This window comes from Gadus morhua, chromosome 15 (genome assembly GCF_902167405.1).
Source record: "Gadus morhua chromosome 15, gadMor3.0, whole genome shotgun sequence".
Taxonomy (NCBI): Eukaryota; Metazoa; Chordata; class Actinopteri; order Gadiformes; family Gadidae; genus Gadus; species Gadus morhua.
In genome coordinates, this window is record NC_044062.1 from 14,535,381 (window position 1) to 14,553,576 (window position 18,196).

An 18,196-nucleotide genomic window follows, 5' to 3' on the forward strand; every position below is an offset into this window, starting at 1 on the left:
AACATAGATATGTTTTTCTTTTCTTTTTTTAAGAATTATACCCTTTCATTCTCGCGGCAGGGTGGATAAGCAGGGGGACCCCCACCACATAATAAAGAAACACTATGAGGTCCAGCGGGTCCTTCTCCCTCGGGCTGCTCGGACCACACATGCGCGCTTATCCCCCGCAAGCTGCACGCTTGCACGCACGACCCTTATTTCCTCGGCCTCACTCCAACAACACTGTAACAGGGGGGTATTTGAGGAAAATACTATGTTCGGGTAACGTTTAAAAATATAACCGCTGCTAGTGTAGGCAATACGATATAGCCTACTTAACGTGGAACAAAATAGCCGTCACGTCTCCTATTGTTTTATCGGCTTTATAGGAGTTGAGTTGTCCTCCGCTCTGACCCCTATCCACCTCCTCCTCCTCCTCCTCCTCCTCCTCCTCCCCTCGGCCCCAGATGCGGAGCCCGAAGGCCCGCGCAGCCTCTCCAACTGTAGTCCAATATATTAGGAGGATTAACATTCCGGCGGTAAGCCGCCACAGCGCAGACCCAATGTCGTCTCTTTTTTTGGTGTATTTATTTCCTTATCGTGGCTCAAATCTGGTTCGCACTGTCCACGGCGTAATTTCCCTTTCGTCTTTCGGTTCTACAAACCCACCGCGTTGTTCCTTCACACGCACGCACCCCATGCGTAAAATGGGAATAGAAAACATAACGTGTGAGTAATGTGAGTAAAAAAGATGCAGGCCAAAGAGTTGAACTCGTCCAAGGTGAGCCATTGTTGAGTGTTTGAAGCACATTTTCTTGTCTCCTTGTATCAAGTTTCCATGGTCGATGCACGCGCATCATTGTGCGTAAACCTCAACTCTTAACTTATAACAAATTATTTCGGAAATCATACATTTACACAAATCATGCATGGAACTCCGTCCATCGATAAATAATCAGCAGCAATCGAAACGGATCAGACCTAAAATACCTAAAAGAAGAGAGCGAGAAAGAGAGAGAAAGCGAGAGAGAGAGAGAGAGAGAGAGAGAGAGAGAGAGAGAGAGAGAGAGAGAGAGAGAGAGAGAGAGAGAGAGAGAGAGAGAGAGAGAGAGAGAGAGAGAGAGAGAGAGAGAGAGAGAGAGAGAGAGAGAGAGAGAGAGAGAGAGAGAGAGAGAGAGAGAGAGAGAGAGAGAGAGAGAGAGAGAGAGAGAGAGAGAGAGAAATAAGCCCTGATCCTCTTTTTAGAAAACTCCCTCCCAGCCAGACACCTATAATGGACCAGTATTTATCAAGCGGGCCCGGGAGAGGAGTGTGCACCTAGGGCTGTTTTCGCATGGGATTAGCCGGGGTCCAGAGCCCGATGCTCTCACTGGATCATCTGGTAGAGATTAGTCTCTGGCTGTTTACCCAGCTCCCGCGGTCCACTCATTGATCTGAAATTAAACTTCTCCCCACAAGTCCATGTGGGTCAATGTTTTGAGGCTTATCAGGTAGACGCTCCGTTAAATATTTTATATTTTCTCTGCGACTGTGTATTTAACATATTTTGTTCCGTGTGGAGGCGTTAATGCGCAGAGAACTAGATTATAAAACATCCCAATATTGTTGTTTCGGGACACCACCCGTATGCATTAAGCCTACGAACTGGATTTTCCTTATCAAAAAGATAAAGCCCTTAAATCGTTACTCCATATGAATGGAGGCTATTAAAGGTAGAGCGATTCACTGAGGGAAGAGCGAAAGAGGAACGGCATTGCTTGCTGTCTGACGCCATCTGTTGGACTCAACACAAAATAAACATTTTGCAGCATCGTGTCTGGACTCCTTCATGGGCGGCCCAGGTCGGCGACACAATAGACCAACAACACACCCAAACACCGTGGTCAAGCGCCGCATGAGCGTCTATACTGAATCTAAAACAAACGTACATATTTTGTCCACTATACTGGCCCCCGCCCCTATAAATGAACTGATTGTACCTTTATGAAACCGCAGTAGGCCTAGCCCTAGGCCTACTGAAATGTTATTGAAAATGTTCACCTGCCACCTGCCGAATAAGGGAGGAGGGTGGAAATAAAGTTGCGATTTCTTTATCTGCTTGGTTTAAGGTGAGACAGAAAGCTAAGTGCTTGTTGGCTCGTATTCTCCAGTGCAAATGCATCAATAAGCTCGGCGGTAAAGTAGGTTAAACGGACAGCTCGCACTTGCGGTTTGAGTTGCGTTCCTGTCCCAGCAAAACTACAACTAGGCTACTAAGCTTCTACCACCTATAACTTTCAATGTGCAACATTTTCGCTTAAGCCTTCTACCAGCATCTAAATACGACACATTGGAAGGTTAATGAAGTTGTATTTGTTGGCATCTTAATCCATGCATTGAGACATGTTAAATTAAACAAACCAAAAAAGTGCGTTATCAATTGGTTATTATTCCTTGCAGCATGTGAAGCTCAAGGCTAGGTGGTTGGGATGTAGCATGTTGTTCGAGGTGTTATTGCTCAATATAAAAATATTTATTAATTATATTTGTACATATTTTATAAAGCATGAGTGTGCGTTTCTTTAATCACTAAAGTGCAAAGAAAATAATGTCAGGTCAAAGGTATGATCAGTTCTCTCATCCACCATAGAGTCTGGTGCACCAGAAAGGTTTTATTCCCTTGATACACCCATACTGTACAGGACCCTGATAATGGATAGATACACACAGGTGCCTATGATTGTTACACCTTTTGCCATTTTTGAAACATCCTTTGATTCAGATCAAAGCATGAGACAAACAAGATTTTCCAACGAATAAAACGCTTCGAACCTTGGGGACAACAGGCCGTACATACTGTAGGCCTACATGAACAAACTTGCACATAAAGGCTTTTTCAAAAAACGTGTTAATCAAATAACTCCACCGCAAACAAGTGACAGCCTAAGTGATAAGACAACAGGACATATACTGTACATTTAGTGTACATAAGGGCCTTTTTTGAAACACATGTAACTAATCAAATATCTCCACCGCAAACAAGTAATGAGTGACGTGTCCCTGACACCAACACAGCTGTGGGTTTCCCATTCTCGTTTGGGGAAGAAAACACCTGGTTGCTCTATAAAAAGGTCCCCTGCTTATATTCAGAGTGTTGGATCTGTTGCTCAGAGGTAAGTACTAGATATGGGTTCATCTTAATTACGGGATTTGGTGTCGATAATTCCTGTCTTTGTTTTATAATGACATGTTTCCCATGGACCTTTTATTCACCAGATGACGCAGATTTGGGTTCTTGGTGCGGTCCTCTGCCTGTTTGGCTCAGCATATGGCAAGTTATCTCAATATTTCTTATAGTTCTAATACTGTGTTGTGTCCTGTATAACATGAATAAGCAGATGAACATACTAGGCAGGTAACAAAACTACACAGGACTTTCATCAACAAATGAAATGCTAATTAAAATAATTTGTCATATTTTGTCTGTAAATCACAAATGAACAATTTCTCAAATGATGTAGTCCTAAGAATTATATTGTTGAAAATATATGCACATTTGAAAAAACCGAAATGCATCCAATTGTCGAAGTAGGCCTACCATCCTGATCAACTCGTGGTTGTCGTCCACAGCTGATGAGGTTTGTTACGATGGCTTGGGCTGCTTTAGCGACTTGCCGCCATGGGGGGGCACCAAAGAGCGCCCCCTCGCCAAACTGCCCTGGGTGCCGGGCATGATCGAAACGCGCTTCCTCCTCTTCACCCCGAAGAACAAGTACTACCACGTGAGCAGAGGGGCGGTCGATCTTTAGCGTAGGGATGGAGGTTTCCGTTGATTCGTTAGTTGATTCGGAATCCACGTCACAGATTCAAATCAAAATCACAAAAAACAGATGCAAGTTTTATACTTCCATTTCGCCATTTCGTCTTTGGTACAATAAATATATTTTCCCAAGGAATACAACACAGATCGGTATAGGCTTTAAAACTAAATAAATGACTTACAAACGAGATTATAGACTCTTTTGTTTAGAGTCAATTCCACCGCCAGAGTCGCCTCAGATTCTGATATTTATTTTTAAACGATTGACAGATTGATTTGGAGTCACACCTTTTTTGTCTTATTTCCTAGGCTATGAATTATTTTCTTTAGAATGCGATTTTATCCAATGCAACTTACAGTTGCAGTTCAGATACAAAGGCACTCTTCACTTGATGACCTAACCCTGACCTGCTCTTAAAATGACATGGAGCCGTGATCTGTAAGTCGCTTAGGATACAAATGGCTGCGTAATAACTCAATAGACTAAACAATAGCATTATAAACCAACTGAATCCTGGATTTAACCTCGGCAGGAGATCAAGGCAGACGCAAAAATAATGAAGGTCACCAACTACAACAAGCTCAAGGCAACACGCTTCATCATCCCAGGATACCTGGAGGCCAAGGACGAGGACTGGGCCCAGCATATGTGCAAGGTATGTAGAACCTCTGCTGGCAGGAGCAGTTACTAACACCTTCACACTTCCTTACACAGGCTTGGGCCTCACTGTGGTTCCTGAGGCCGTTCTAATACATGATGTGACCGTCTACCAGGACATGCTCAAGTGGGACAGTGTGAACTGCATTGCGATGGAGTGGAAGGCTGGCGTTAGAGCGCCGTACGCCCAGGCCGCAAACAACGCCAGGGTGGTGGCGGCCCAGGTGGCCCACATGATCAACTTCCTCATGGTGAGTCTGGTGTAGCGGAGATGCCCGGCAGGGTAGCACCTCACTCACAGTGCCCTAGAGGGGACCCTCAAGCTTTTCCACTTTCCAGTATAGTCAAGCACGGCTATAGCACATACGTAAGTTGTGAGATTCAGCTGCAACATTCACTCTGTTCCCTGGCCAAGTTGGACCGTTGTCTTAACTGGTCTGATTTGTGGAACCAAAATCCCGGACCGATGTCGTCAAAGGCCCAACTTTTCTAAACACCCACTACACAGTCTGGGTCTGAGAACCGGTGGTACATTTGTGCCGTGATCAACCGATTTTTGGGGCCCGATTTCCCATTTGTTGCTTTGGTCAGATTATAGATTGTACTGTGTCGTTGAGTGTGTTAAACCTGATCAGGGCCACACAGATTCTAAATAAAAAAATGTATGATCCAATATCCTGTAGTGTGCGGGGAACCCTGAGGTCAGCCGAGTAGGCCTACTTAGTGAGTGGATTGTTAGATGGGAAAGATGATAGCCAATTGGGACCAACCCTGATTGGTAATCACTACAGAAGCCATGGCAGAAAAAGCTAAAATGTTGAGAATTTGGGAAACAGATTAGTGTACAGTCAATTATCACGCCGCCTCCATGACTTCGTCCATAGTTTTTGAGAAGCTTATGCTTAAGGATTGTTTGCAAATGCAATCTTGCATTTGCGATTTCCAAGAGACTCGGTTTTGTGAATCAGGACTATTCGGGAACGGAGTCGGTTAGTTTAAGGAAACCACACACCCTCATCTATAGTTAGTTGTGTGGTCTTCAATTTTTTCCAAATTTGAAAATGTGGGTAGTGTCTTTCAGCAAGATTAAGGGAGGATAATGTAAAAAAAAAAATACTGGTAAATTCTAGTTGGTGTGTATAGGCTACACAAAGTATTACACATCGATTCATCTCCCACCTTAGGGTAAAAGTCAATATCAGAAGAAAGTGTCCTAGCATGCTTTGGTTAGATCTAATCTTTGTGCTTGGTGGCGTGACATAGGGCAACTACAAGCAGACGGCCGATAAGTTCCACATTATCGGACACAGCCTGGGCGCACACGCCGCTGGCGAGGTCGGCAGACTGGTCCCCAATCTCGCACGAATCACCGGTAAGTCCCACAGCATGCCCGTCAAAAACTGCCCAAAAGGACAGACAGTTTATGTGTTCTGAGCATGGAATTTGGATGTCAAAATCATCAATGCATTTTATGAAGTAGATATGCATGTTGTCCCCATTCAACATATTGGACAACCACCATTGTCCAATGAGCTACCTTCTAACAGTTACTAGCTGGATGAGATAGACTCCATTCAATCGTTCTCTGTCCCCTTACTGCATGGACAGGTTTGGATCCCGTGGAGCCATACTTCCAGGGAGCAAGCCGCGACGTGCGCCTGGATACTAGCGACGCCGCCTTCGTAGACGTGATTCACACTGATTCACTACCGTTCACTAAAAACAAGCTTGGTACGCAATTGGTCGGTTCACACTTTCTACATGCTTGCTACATGCCAGCCATACCGTGAAGGCACCATGATGAGTCGCCAAATAAAGCTGATGGACATCAGCTTACCCTTATCTCTGAACACAAAGCCACATGATATGACTCTGCTATACTCTGGCCTTCAACCCTGTTTGTTTAATAATTACATGTAAGGCCAAAAACATAATTTAAAACATTAAAACCAGAGACATAAACCAAAGTGTAAAAACAACCAACATTTATTCTATCAATATTGGGGTTTAGGAGGTAAATTAACACAATGAGAACTTGTCATTTGGAAATTCTGAGGATTTAATTTGAAACCTCCCTGATTGATGGTATTCACTTTAACAAATTATCTCATGAAAACGGTACCGCATGGCCTCATTGTTTCTCAACAAAATCCATTTGATCCTACCAACTGCAGGTCTAGGGATGTCTGGGAACATGGGCCATATTGACTTCTACCCCAATGGAGGGGAGCTAATGCCTGGCTGCAGCAAGAACAGCGGCAGCCCCAGCAATCTTGACGGCATCTGGGAAGGTGAGCTGGCCCAGGGAGATGGTTGGAACCGACAGAAAGATTCCCGAAAAGTTTGACCATTGAAAATTTTCAGATTTTGAGGCTGCAAATCCAGGACCAATGACAATCAATCAATGTGAAAGATCCACGTTTTCCGAAGATCTTTTTTTAAGGAAGTGGGATTGACGATGCAGTCCAAGATTTGCACAACCCTCAACCCATTATTACCATTAACCCATTATCTTCTTCTATAAAAAAAAATACTGACTTGACCGTTCCCCTTTAAAACAATCTGATGCATCTGATAGAAGATAGACGCCATTTGGTGAGCGCTTTTATCCAATATCGCTTACAATACCGTGAGTTATAGCCTGTTATTCCTAGCATGGGTGACCCCCCTGGGGGAATAAATCCCCAGCAGGGTGAGGGGTGTGAGGGTTTAAATGCCCTGACCCACCAGTGAGGCTAGACAGGACCGTTGTCACCAGCCACAGATCTTCCAGTCCAGACCCAAGTTTTTCCCGTTGGAGATATTCCCAAAGATGGAACAGTGGGTTCTGTTTGGAATGTACCGCAGAGGCGTCGCGGGGATCAAGTAGCATGAGGCTGTAGCTACAGAGGAGGGGGAGGAGGATGGTAATGGGGATTATGCACAGCTGAGTCCTCCATCTTTGATCTCCCAGATAAGGGGGGGGGGGGGGGGGGGAGCAAGTGTCGCATAGCTGAGGGTCCGCTGGTAGACCCTTGCTGGGAGAAAAAACAATACTGTTATAATGTCATCTGTCTCTCTCCCTTTAGCACACTCTCTCCTCGTCACTCCTCCTCGCTTTAACACACACTCCCTCCCTCTCCTCCTAGCTTCAACACTCTCTCCTTACTCCTCCACCTACCATCCCCTCACATGCCCCCCTCCTCCTTGCTTCCACATCCTCCTGCTCCTCCTCCTCACTCCTTGTTCCTCTCTTTAACACAACACTCCTTCCTGCTCCTCCCCTCCTCCGCACGCGCACTCTTCTCCAACCCACACTCCTCCTGTCCTCCACCTCCTCACTCCTCCACCTCCTATTCTCTCCATCTCACAACTCCTTAAAATCCTCCACAACATGCTATGTTACCTAAATTGACTGCTACTTAGAGTCTAATTTCAAGGAGGAAATCAGTCCTGAATGGCTGACAGAACAGTTAGCTAGCGTGCGGTCAGGCAACTATCCCTCCATCCACCCTAAACCTCTCCACCTCCCATTTTAATCCCAAACCTCACCTCCTGCCTCCTTCTCCTCCTCAATCCAGGCAACGTGAACTTTGACGGCTGTAACCACGCACGGGCTTACCAGTACTACAGCGAGAGCACAGTGAAGGCCCACGGCTTCGTGGCCTACCCCTGCCCCGACAAGGAAAGCTTCGCCGCTGTGAGTGTCTCACCGTGTGTTGGTGTTACTCTTATGTATTTCATTATTTAGTGAGCAAAGGAGTTTATCCAAAGTGATAGGTTAATTCAGCCTGATACAAACAAGTACATGTGAGATCCTGTTCATGTACAGGATTGGTCATATAAGGAACAAGTACCCATACTTAGGGCTCTTGCTTAAGGATTCCAGTACAGTCTGCGGGGATAGGAGGATTGAACCCTGAGCTATTATTCTTCAGCACGTTTATATGTGTGAGTAAAGTACGTGTATGTGGGCAAGGACGGAACTATAGGGATGGCTGTGTGTGTGTGTGTGTGTGTGTGTGTGTGTGTGTGTGTGTGTGTGTGTGTGTGTGTGTGTGTGTGTGTGTGTGTGTGTGTGTGTGTGTGTGTGTGTGTGTGTGTGTGTGTGTACGTGTACGTGTACGTGTATTTTAATGTGCGTAGATAGAATATGCATGTTTATATTGGGGGAGTGGGGGGCAGACAAGGCTCTCTGTCCCTTCGTAGGTCAGGCTGGTAGGGGTAGGGAATTGGGGGGGTTGTAGGAGAAATTGGCCCCGGCTCTGTGACCACAGTGGCCGCATGTATGAAGCAGGGGCCACCACCTGTCACCCAGGACACCGATATGGCTGTGAACCACTGATTTAGTCGTCCCAGTTTGCTCGCCCACGCCACCACGGCGACAACAAGCCGCGCCCCCCCCCCGCCTGCAGCTGTCGCCGTTGGTAACGACAGTTCATCCTGCTCCGGGACCGGGGCCCAGGCAAACAGAGAGTGGAGCCTTCGCTAGAACCCATCAGGCCCTCTGGGCTCGCTCGGAGCCTGGTAAACATGAGGGGTCGTGTCTCTGACGCAGTCATGAACTGAATCAGGTCCCACACAGAGCAGAACTTTGAAATGTGAAGAAAACATGAATTCCTTCATGTTTTCTTTATACAAGGTAACTGTAAGGCTTTACTTTATTAATAAAGTTCCAAAGACGTTTGGATCATAATGACGTAAAGCGGAACGCTTAAATAATGTACTTTAGGCATATTCCATCTACAAGATGGCCATTAATATAAAATGTTTGCTGAAAAAGTGAAAAGCCGCACTTTTGAATGGTGTAGATATTGTTGTTTGGTAAAGGTGCGATGCATGTCTGGTGATAAAGGTCATATCTATTCAAATATGATCAGGAAATAAAATGCCATGATCATAGTTTAATAGATATGACTTCATAACCAGATGGTGTGCACAAATATATATTTCACAACACCATTGTAGAATGGCGTTATGTATTTTTGACCTTCATCTGATTCAGAATTTGTAGACTAGCTACAAAAAGTGCAAACCAGCTCCAAAAAGTATTTTTTTGTAGGTCAATTAAGTTGTTCGGTACAAACTATATATATCGGAGGACGTCATTGTCTCCTCGGGTCTCTGTGTTCTGCAGGGAATGTGCTTCCCATGTACCGGGGCCTCCTGTCCCCTGATGGGTCAGTCAGCTATCAAGTTCAACCTGACCTCTGTCCCCACCGGGACCAAGTTCTTCCTCACCACAGGAAAAAAAGAGCCTTTTGGTCGTAAGTACCCATGCATGACTGTCATACCTAGTTACACAAAAAACAGCCATTTTTGTCCTAAGTACCAATGCATGAATGTAATACCAAGTTATCCAAAGTGACTCACGCTGAATATAATTACATGTTATTATGGAGCAAAGACTAAGATATATCTTTTGGTATTAAGTACTATTACAAAAAGTGTAATACTTTAGTAGTAACATAAAAAGGTTGTTGGCCACGTTCAAGGCAATGTGATCATTCTGAATTCTGAGTGCAGGGCAACATTTGTTACCAATTGGTGAATGTAAGTATAGGAAGGAGTGATTTTTTTTAAGCAATTGGACCGAAGCCTTAATCATTCACTTCTGAATCAAAATGAAAGGCTCACTTCCTGGTGATTTGAATGAATATAGAACGAGATTGTCAACTGAGCCAGTCGATTGCAAGCATGGGGACAAGAACAAAACTCTTGAACAAAGCATCTCGACATAAACAATGTCAACAATGAACACAAGGTCTAATATTATCTTTTATTTCCTTCTTGCACCAACGTACCGAAACTAATACCTTGTATGGGAACCTACTGAAATCACACCACTTCTGATTCTGAAACCACCCATTTCTATCGTGTGTTTCCAGGGTACAGCTACAGAGCCAAGGTCCTGCTGGACGGATCCGTCTGGCCCAACCCTGGCTTCATGTATATCTCCCTGAAGGGAGACCGCGAAGAGACAGAGTCTATCCAGCTCCATGTGTAAGACGCCCAACCAAACAACTAAAAGACAAAAAACTACAACCATGTTTGTACTCTATTCCAGATTGGTACAGACGAACATTTCTGAGCCTCTGTACATATGGCCATGGCGTCTATTGATAGAAATGTCTAAATATATTTAAATAATCAAAAGGTTTTGTACTCATTTAGATTTAACTGCCCTGAAACCGTCATGTACATTTGTGGTTATAGTTATTATTGTGCCACCTAATCCTGGTGCCACCGCCTCATAAAATATGTCAAACATTTGTGTTGAGTTCATTTGAAAAATTAAAATAAATTTGAGCTACCTATAAAGACATTTGGTGTTCCTAAGTCTAACACTAAACCTCCACCCACAGGGGCATGCTGTCTCCAGGGTTCTATGAGTTGCTCATCAACACCGACAAGGATGTAGGCGAGATCAAGGAGATGACCTTCCAATGGAACAACCATATCTTTAACCCCATTAAGCCCACATACAGTGCCTCCAGAATCGAGCTGGTGCGCGGGAAGGACAATAAGACGTAAGCCAAGAATCATTCCCGTTTTCTTCATCTCTTACAGTGGGAAGTTCCGGAATCATTCCCAGTTTTATAGAACCTGATCCAGAATCAGGAAAGTTCCAGAGTCGTTTAAAGTATTTTAGAATCTTCACATACGATTTTAGAATACTGCATGGTTCTAGGACTGTATTGACGGTCAAAGCGAGAGTTTAAAGGTTTCACCACTAGAGGGCACCATGAGACTAGGTGTGAACGACTGCTTAAACATGAAACTTGAAGCATCCGTTGCTATGGGGATTAGGGAGGATGTTGCCCTCAGGAGAGATCGCATACATTGAAACGCAAAGTCACGATCAAAGACAAATTAAATTATCATTGTTTTATAAAGAGCAAGTGTCTTTTGCGAATGAAATACAAATTTTAACCCCCCCTGTTACATTTTTCTCTCTCTCCCTCTCTCTCTCTGACACAGATACAACTTCTGTGGCGGGGATAGGGTGGGGGAAAAGGTCATCCAGTCCGTGCCGCCGTGCAAGACATAGTCTGCCACTACAACCTTTACAATAAAAACATCTTTATGTTGAATATCTTTTCACACGTTTGCTCAAATATTCTGTGAGGGGAGAGGATTTTATGATGAAAGGAGAATAGAGGCAAAATGTAGGTCATCTAAATAGGATGTGGTGAATGAAGAAGATGTAGCCCTCCCTTATTTGTTCGACACAGCAAATGCATTACACATCAAATTGTTTTTGTTTGATGACATACGAAAGTTAACAGATTTAACCATTTACCACCATGGTCACAGTGATAGCCAATTCGTTTGCAAACAGTTAAGTGTTGAGTGTATTGACTAACAACAAGCAACCAAATAAGCAGTAAATTACATGGTTAGAGTCCTATTCCCACCGTCTCGTTTGGATATAAAATGCGTCCAGAACGATTTACTTGTAATATGTCTGTGATAGACTTTCTGTGATTCCATCACAGAGTGTGAGTGGTTTTGTCTGTGTGTCTCCCCCTGGCACTGAGAAGAACCCTCATTAATTCTTCTGTGGCCTTTTCACCAGTTTATGAAGTCCTGATTGCACGCTATTGTTTTGGCAGTATTTATCTGAACACAAACCCCATAATCACTCCTGCCAAAATATGGCTTTGAGAAAAAAAAGGAGAGCTGCCATTTTTTCATCAAAAAAAAGGGGCATTTGTATTCTCTGCAAAGAATCCATCAGGGCACACAATACTAATCAGTGGATAAACCCGAGGACTTTATTAATAAAACCACTGTGTGGGCTGCTGCCAGTGTCTTTAAGTCCTCTAAAAGACGACATCACTCTTTTGTCTCTCACGCTCGTGTGTGTGTGTGTGTGTGTGTGTGTGTGTGTGTGTGTGTGTGTGTGTGTGTGTGTGTGTGTGTGTGTGTGTTCGCTCACGCGCGTGTGTTTTTATTCATTACGGGCTCATTGGAAATGAAGGCTGGAGACAAAACACAGGCTAATGTCTGTAATTACAGCTGCTTGTCTGGGTGTCAACTTCTCTGATCTCTGAGCGGGGGTCTTCTCTTAGGGCTGGGAGGGAGGTTAAACAAAGAGGGATTAGACAGGTTGTGAATTAAGAGTTGTATTTTTACAGATAGACGGGGGGGGCACAAGTTAACCCGTAACCATGTAACGTTAACTCATAGGAATTACAATGAAAGATATGACACCATACATACATTCTTTATGCTTTATATTTTTATCCAATTATACCCACTATAAGATATGCGTGTGTTTCCTGATATTCACTGGCTCCTATAATATATTCATCAGTATACTGTTCATTACTTCATACTGTACTGAACACTATTCACCACTGTACCAGGTACCTGTGAAGTGCCCTTCAGAGTGTGAGTGTGTTTCTGTGTGCGTCTATATCTGTGTGATTATGTGTGTTTGCGTGTCTCTCTGTAAATGTGTGTGTCTATAACTGTCTGTGTGGTGGTCTACATCTGTGTGTGTGTGTGTTTGTGTGTATGTGGGTCATCCGCACACCTGGCCACTTGTTTCAGGGTTACACAAACATGACTCTTTGTCATCACCAATTATTTAAGCCGAGGGTCTCCAAGGTAAACAAACTGTAATAAACGTTAAACACCGACGAGGGGGGGGGGGGAAGCATGCACGGAACCACCAATGTGGCACGTGTGCTCTCTCCCTGCCGTGCGCTTTTAACATGCGCTCTATTGAAGGAGCCCCTCGACGAATCTGTTGCCGCAGATCGCCGTAGCAACGGCCCCTCTTCAGAGCCATTTCACAGGAAATAGAACATGACCTCTTCCTTCCCCCCTGATGTCCCGCCCCCTCACACACAACCACACATGTGCAGATACAGACACATGCAGAAAGACACACAGGTAGGCGCGCACACACACACACACACACACACACACACACACACACACACACACACACACACACACAGGTAGATAGACAAATATACACACAGTTAGACCCTCACAAACACACACACACACACACACACACACACAAGAACACAAATAGATAGAGACACATGCAGACACATACACACATACAGCTCGAGACACACAGTACAGATAGTGATAGACACACACACTCACGCACAAGCAGATAGAGACCCTCACACACAGAGCTAAAACACGGCGGGTGAGCAGGGTTGAGTGGTGCTTCAGTAGTACTTGTTAGGAATAACTAGGCTCCTAAATGTTGGCTGTTATTAAATAACAAGAGGCGCGTTTAGGTTCAGATTCCACTTGTTCAACTAGGGGGCGTGACTTCTTTGAAATGCGCGTTTTAAAATATTTAAAATATCTGATCATAGCGATACCTTTGTTGTAATAGCCTTCGCTCCACATTACAATACTGTAGCTACAGTAGATCCATCTGCAAGGTTGTTTTCTCCCGTCTATTATATTATTATACCAACTATTTAGGTTATTTAAATAGTTCGTTGTGAGTCAAGGATAACTCCAGGTAGACATTGGACATGTGAAACAGTGACATGCATGGTCCTGATATAAGTGGAAGAGTAAGTGGGCCTATTTGATTGATAGGATAGTCTATTATCCTTCTAAATCAAATACATTTTCTTCTATAACGGAAATACTTGCAGGGTTTTTAACGTTTTACGCCTACTCTATTTTGTGTTTGGCCTACTTCTTAATACTCACATTGGCCGATTTCTTCTGGGCGCAGTTGATGAAAGCACTTCGTCCGTGCAGGTATGTTGTGCATGTGCGCGTGCGAACTACCGAATAAGTTAGTCAAACCTTACCGTACCCTTAACTCATTTTATTTGCAGTAAAATCTATCAAATGTTAGAATAACGGACTCTCTTCATAAGTATAATGCTAAATCTTGAATAACTTTGTATCGGCTCTTGACATCGGTGACACACATAGATGACGTGACGTAATCAAAGGGTGCCGCACAACGGGCTCATGTTATTATACATCCGGCCGCTAGGAGAAGTAAAGCTAAAGGAATGCCAATCAATCCAAGCAATTAATCACAAGTATTTTGTTTGGTTACATTTTAAAGTGAGTAGGTCCTTGTGCCAATGTCTAGTCATAGTGACCCATAATACCAGTTATTGACATGAAGAATATTTATAAACAAATTGCATACACGCTATGTAGGCTATACATATAACCACATCAACCTTTTTGATAGATTGATGCAAAATTCTGCTTTCTGAAAAAAGGAACTGGTGAGAAAAGTCGTTTGAGGTCCTCAAATGAGATTCCTTTAATCGATATATTTACTTTGTATCCCAAATATAGGCCAAGTAAACACATTACATAAATAATTTGATTTTTTCTGTTTTCAACATGCTATTCTTTTTTACGCCACTTGGTAGCAATGTTCCTTCACACAAGTTCTTGGCACGAAGGGAGGGAACATATATTCATTTGGAGGAACAGAGATGGGTTTCAAACACAGAACATTGCGGCCTTTAATGTGAGAATTTTAAAAACATTACTTAACATGTTTCTTAATTTCTTAATCTAATCCGTTAACAGTGTGAATAGAATATTCTTGATCATATTCTAGACACTATATTGCCACCTGGTCTCCCTGAAGTCTACCATAGCCTACATTCTAAAGGAATTGGTCCTATACCGCATTATTATTTGCAAGCCTTAGATTCAAATGAAATTGAAATATTAGATGTCTTATGAATAAATGTGGGAATTCAACCATAAAACACAGAAATGATGTTCTTTGAAATACACATTTTATTGGTGAAACAGTGTCCATGGATAGCACCTCGGTGAGCCCGAGTTGGAAGGTTAAAGGTGTTAAACTTCACATGAGTGTTATCTGTTACATGTTAGGCAGAAGAGATAAGATTAATATCACAACAATCTCGCGATCTGATAGTGAGGATCTTCAAGTTTTGTAACTATACTGCTAGTTTTGAACGGCGTTAAGCGATTTTTCTTTACTTTTGCAAGCTAAATAGATCTAATCCATTCTGATATTCCCAATCTGACTCCTTCAAATTCAAGTGTTTACGCGTCCTTTGCGCCTGGATCGTGTTCTAGTCTTTACGCACAGAGAATACGTGTTTCTTCATATCACCGTGAGTTATTTTAGCGCCAAGCAGCTACATCAGAACATCTCATCAATCATAGAATGGCAAAAAAAATAACGAAAAAAAAAGGCTACACAATATACACCGTAATCACAGAATCAAAAGTAAATCTACTGAGTGTTGCGGTCTTTCCTTCAACGTAAAAACCTAGGTTCCGTCGCGCCGCGGTCTACAGTGGGCTACAACGGAGTGAAACGGTTCTAGTGCAGCAATGGTGCTCCGGCACATTCATAATTCTGTGATTGGTGAATTATTTAAAGTGGTTGCGATGGGGTTCAGGACCACTGCGGTGACAAAGCAATTTTACAGCCCCCTGTGCATGGTTTCAATACAGAATGCATGCATGAATACACTCTCAAATAACAAAACAAAAACACCCTATGCAACGTGAATCCTACGAATCTCTCGGATGTTCCGGCCCTCTTGGTGACGTTCCTCTCATCCAAAAGAGACATGGACCGTGGTGCCGGGACAAACAGATCGCTTGTATGCCTGCTCATTCCTTTAAGCAACACATGCTGAGACATGCACGAGGTCAGAGGTCAGCACAGAGGACAAAAATAGGCATGGTGCACGACACTTACGCAAGGCCAGCATCCATTCACAGCTTTAAAGTAAATTATAGGTGTATACATGTATATATAAAACAAGAAAGTGAATCATTATAACTCCTTTATAATACGTGGGCTGGTTGGCTTCCTATAAATAGGCAAAATAATATAGCTTGCAACCTATACAAATACAAACGAAGGGGTTGGCTTGAGAAGGATTCAGGTTTTGATTGTTTGAGAAGGGCCGACCCCAACTCAAACACACAAACTGTCAGAAATCTGTGTTTGTATAGTAACAGTGACATCTGTTTTATACACGTTAGGCACTAACTTCATTAAAACTCATTCGCTCCAGTCACACTCCAAACATCCAAACGGCATCCTCAGTACTAGAGTGGAAGTGTTAACGTATGATAATGTCAAACATGACGACATATAGTATAGTATATATAAAGTACACTATACATAGTAAAGAGATTAAGTGTGAATATCATTAATGAATGTGACTACTAATACAGATACAACTTTGATAGTTTGTATTAGAGGATAGACGCCTCTGATTGGTCTAGGGGTTGGGGTCACGGGGTCATGAGGTCGCTCTCAACAGGTATTTAATAAACATAATGATGGCCTGTGTGGAGAATGGGATTCACCTTGATGCGCAAAGGAATAACCCATGGAAGTGTTTCAATGCCAGCACAGACAGAGCATCCCATAATAACCTGGGAGTGAATACAGCAATCAGAGCCTTTCTGGACCCCTGCGGGTACAGCTGGTGAGAAAAAAAACGTGACAGATGTCCACAGGAAACACCCACACACTCATACTCGCGCACACACAAACACACGCAAATGCCTCAAGTTAACACCCACACACACAAACACACACTCTTGCAGACAAACACACACGCTCACACAAATGCCTCAAGTGCACACACAAACACACACACACACTCCCTCTTGCAGACACACTCAAATGCGAGCACAAACATGATGGTGTGCACACACCATCCCCTCTCGGGTCGAAAGCATTTAAAATTATAGCGCAAAAAATCTGTACATTTAAATACCGTATTTACAGAAACGAACACAAAAAGCCCACCAAATGGGAGTGCACGTTCCCTATGATCAGAAAATAAAAACTAAAACCTATTTCACACATTTCAAAAATAAACATCATACTACGGTAGCATAACGCATGGATGAATAAAAGGCAACATTTCCGCTATTGGATGGCTATTATGTGGTGTTTTCCTGGCTATACCGTTGGAGGTTAATGGCTTAACTGGTGGTGGTTTCATGAAGCTAGCAGTACGGCCCACTGGCCTGACATACAAAGACATATTCACATTCTAGTGTTGGCTTATTCCGAACAGCCCTGCAATGTTTGTGAGGATGAAACGGGACACAAGGTGAAGTTAAGACTCATTAACTAACCTGAAATGATCAAATTGAAGAAACAAAAGTCTTCCTCCTGAACTTTACGAAGCTCCTCACAAGTGGAAATGTCTGCAGAGCTAAAATATATCCCAACGTTTCACATCTAGCAGCCAGTAGGTAGATTCAGCTTATGGCATCGAAGGGGACATGATCAAAAACATATTTCTTCAAGTGTGTATGCAACCTCCAGTTTTTAAGCAATAATCGTTATGAACATACAGTATACACCGTGTACATATGAAACCCTGGAATACCTGATACTGCGGTCATATCATTTAATCCGATAATCCTCCTGTTCCTAAATAACTCAAACCCTGACAAGCAAACCAAGCTTCAAAGTAAAGGCGCAGAAACCAGGAGTATGCGAGGGGTCTGATAGTGGAAGCGCTGGATAAACATGCGAGGAATAACCACTTTGCTTTTACACGCATGCGCGAGGAATAAAGAGCGTGTCTGTGGTTTAACAAGACACACATGATTAAAGTACCGACTGCCTCGATTGGACAGGGAAGAGGCCCAGTACAGCACCCTCTATGGTCTAATATCTTCCTATTACTGGGTTGTTGAACTGGGTGCACACACGCCTCATTATCAACTCACAAAACACATGTCATCAAGCCAAGCTCCAAGATCGCTGACCAAGACCAGCTCAAGAATATACCAAG

General features: G+C 43.3%; 1 protein-coding gene across 1 annotated transcript; it reads left to right on the plus strand.

Moving 5' to 3' along the window:
- Window positions 1–2,989: 2,989 nt before the first annotated feature.
- On the plus strand, window positions 2,990–11,509 carry LOC115560430 (inactive pancreatic lipase-related protein 1). Its single transcript, XM_030379850.1, has 13 exons — window positions 2,990–3,131; window positions 3,235–3,289; window positions 3,589–3,740; window positions 4,312–4,434; window positions 4,553–4,687; window positions 5,700–5,808; window positions 6,045–6,167; window positions 6,611–6,727; window positions 7,997–8,115; window positions 9,553–9,682; window positions 10,304–10,418; window positions 10,781–10,945; window positions 11,397–11,509. The coding sequence occupies exons 2-13, from the start codon at window positions 3,235–3,237 to the stop codon at window positions 11,464–11,466; spliced, it is 1,413 nt and encodes a 470-aa protein (XP_030235710.1). The 5' UTR covers window positions 2,990–3,131; the 3' UTR covers window positions 11,467–11,509.
- Window positions 11,510–18,196: the final 6,687 nt, after the last annotated feature.

Bases quoted from the DNA above. Each gene is read 5' to 3' on its own strand.
- LOC115560430 (XM_030379850.1), top strand. From the start codon at position 3,235: ATGACGCAGATTTGGGTTCTTGGTGCGGTCCTCTGCCTGTTTGGCTCA. The intron at 3,290-3,588 runs GCAAGTTATCTC...TGTCGTCCACAG, and splicing joins CCTGTTTGGCTCAGCATATG to CTGATGAGGTTTGTTACGAT. The intron at 9,683-10,303 runs GTAAGTACCCAT...GTGTGTTTCCAG, and splicing joins AAAAAAAGAGCCTTTTGGTC to GGTACAGCTACAGAGCCAAG.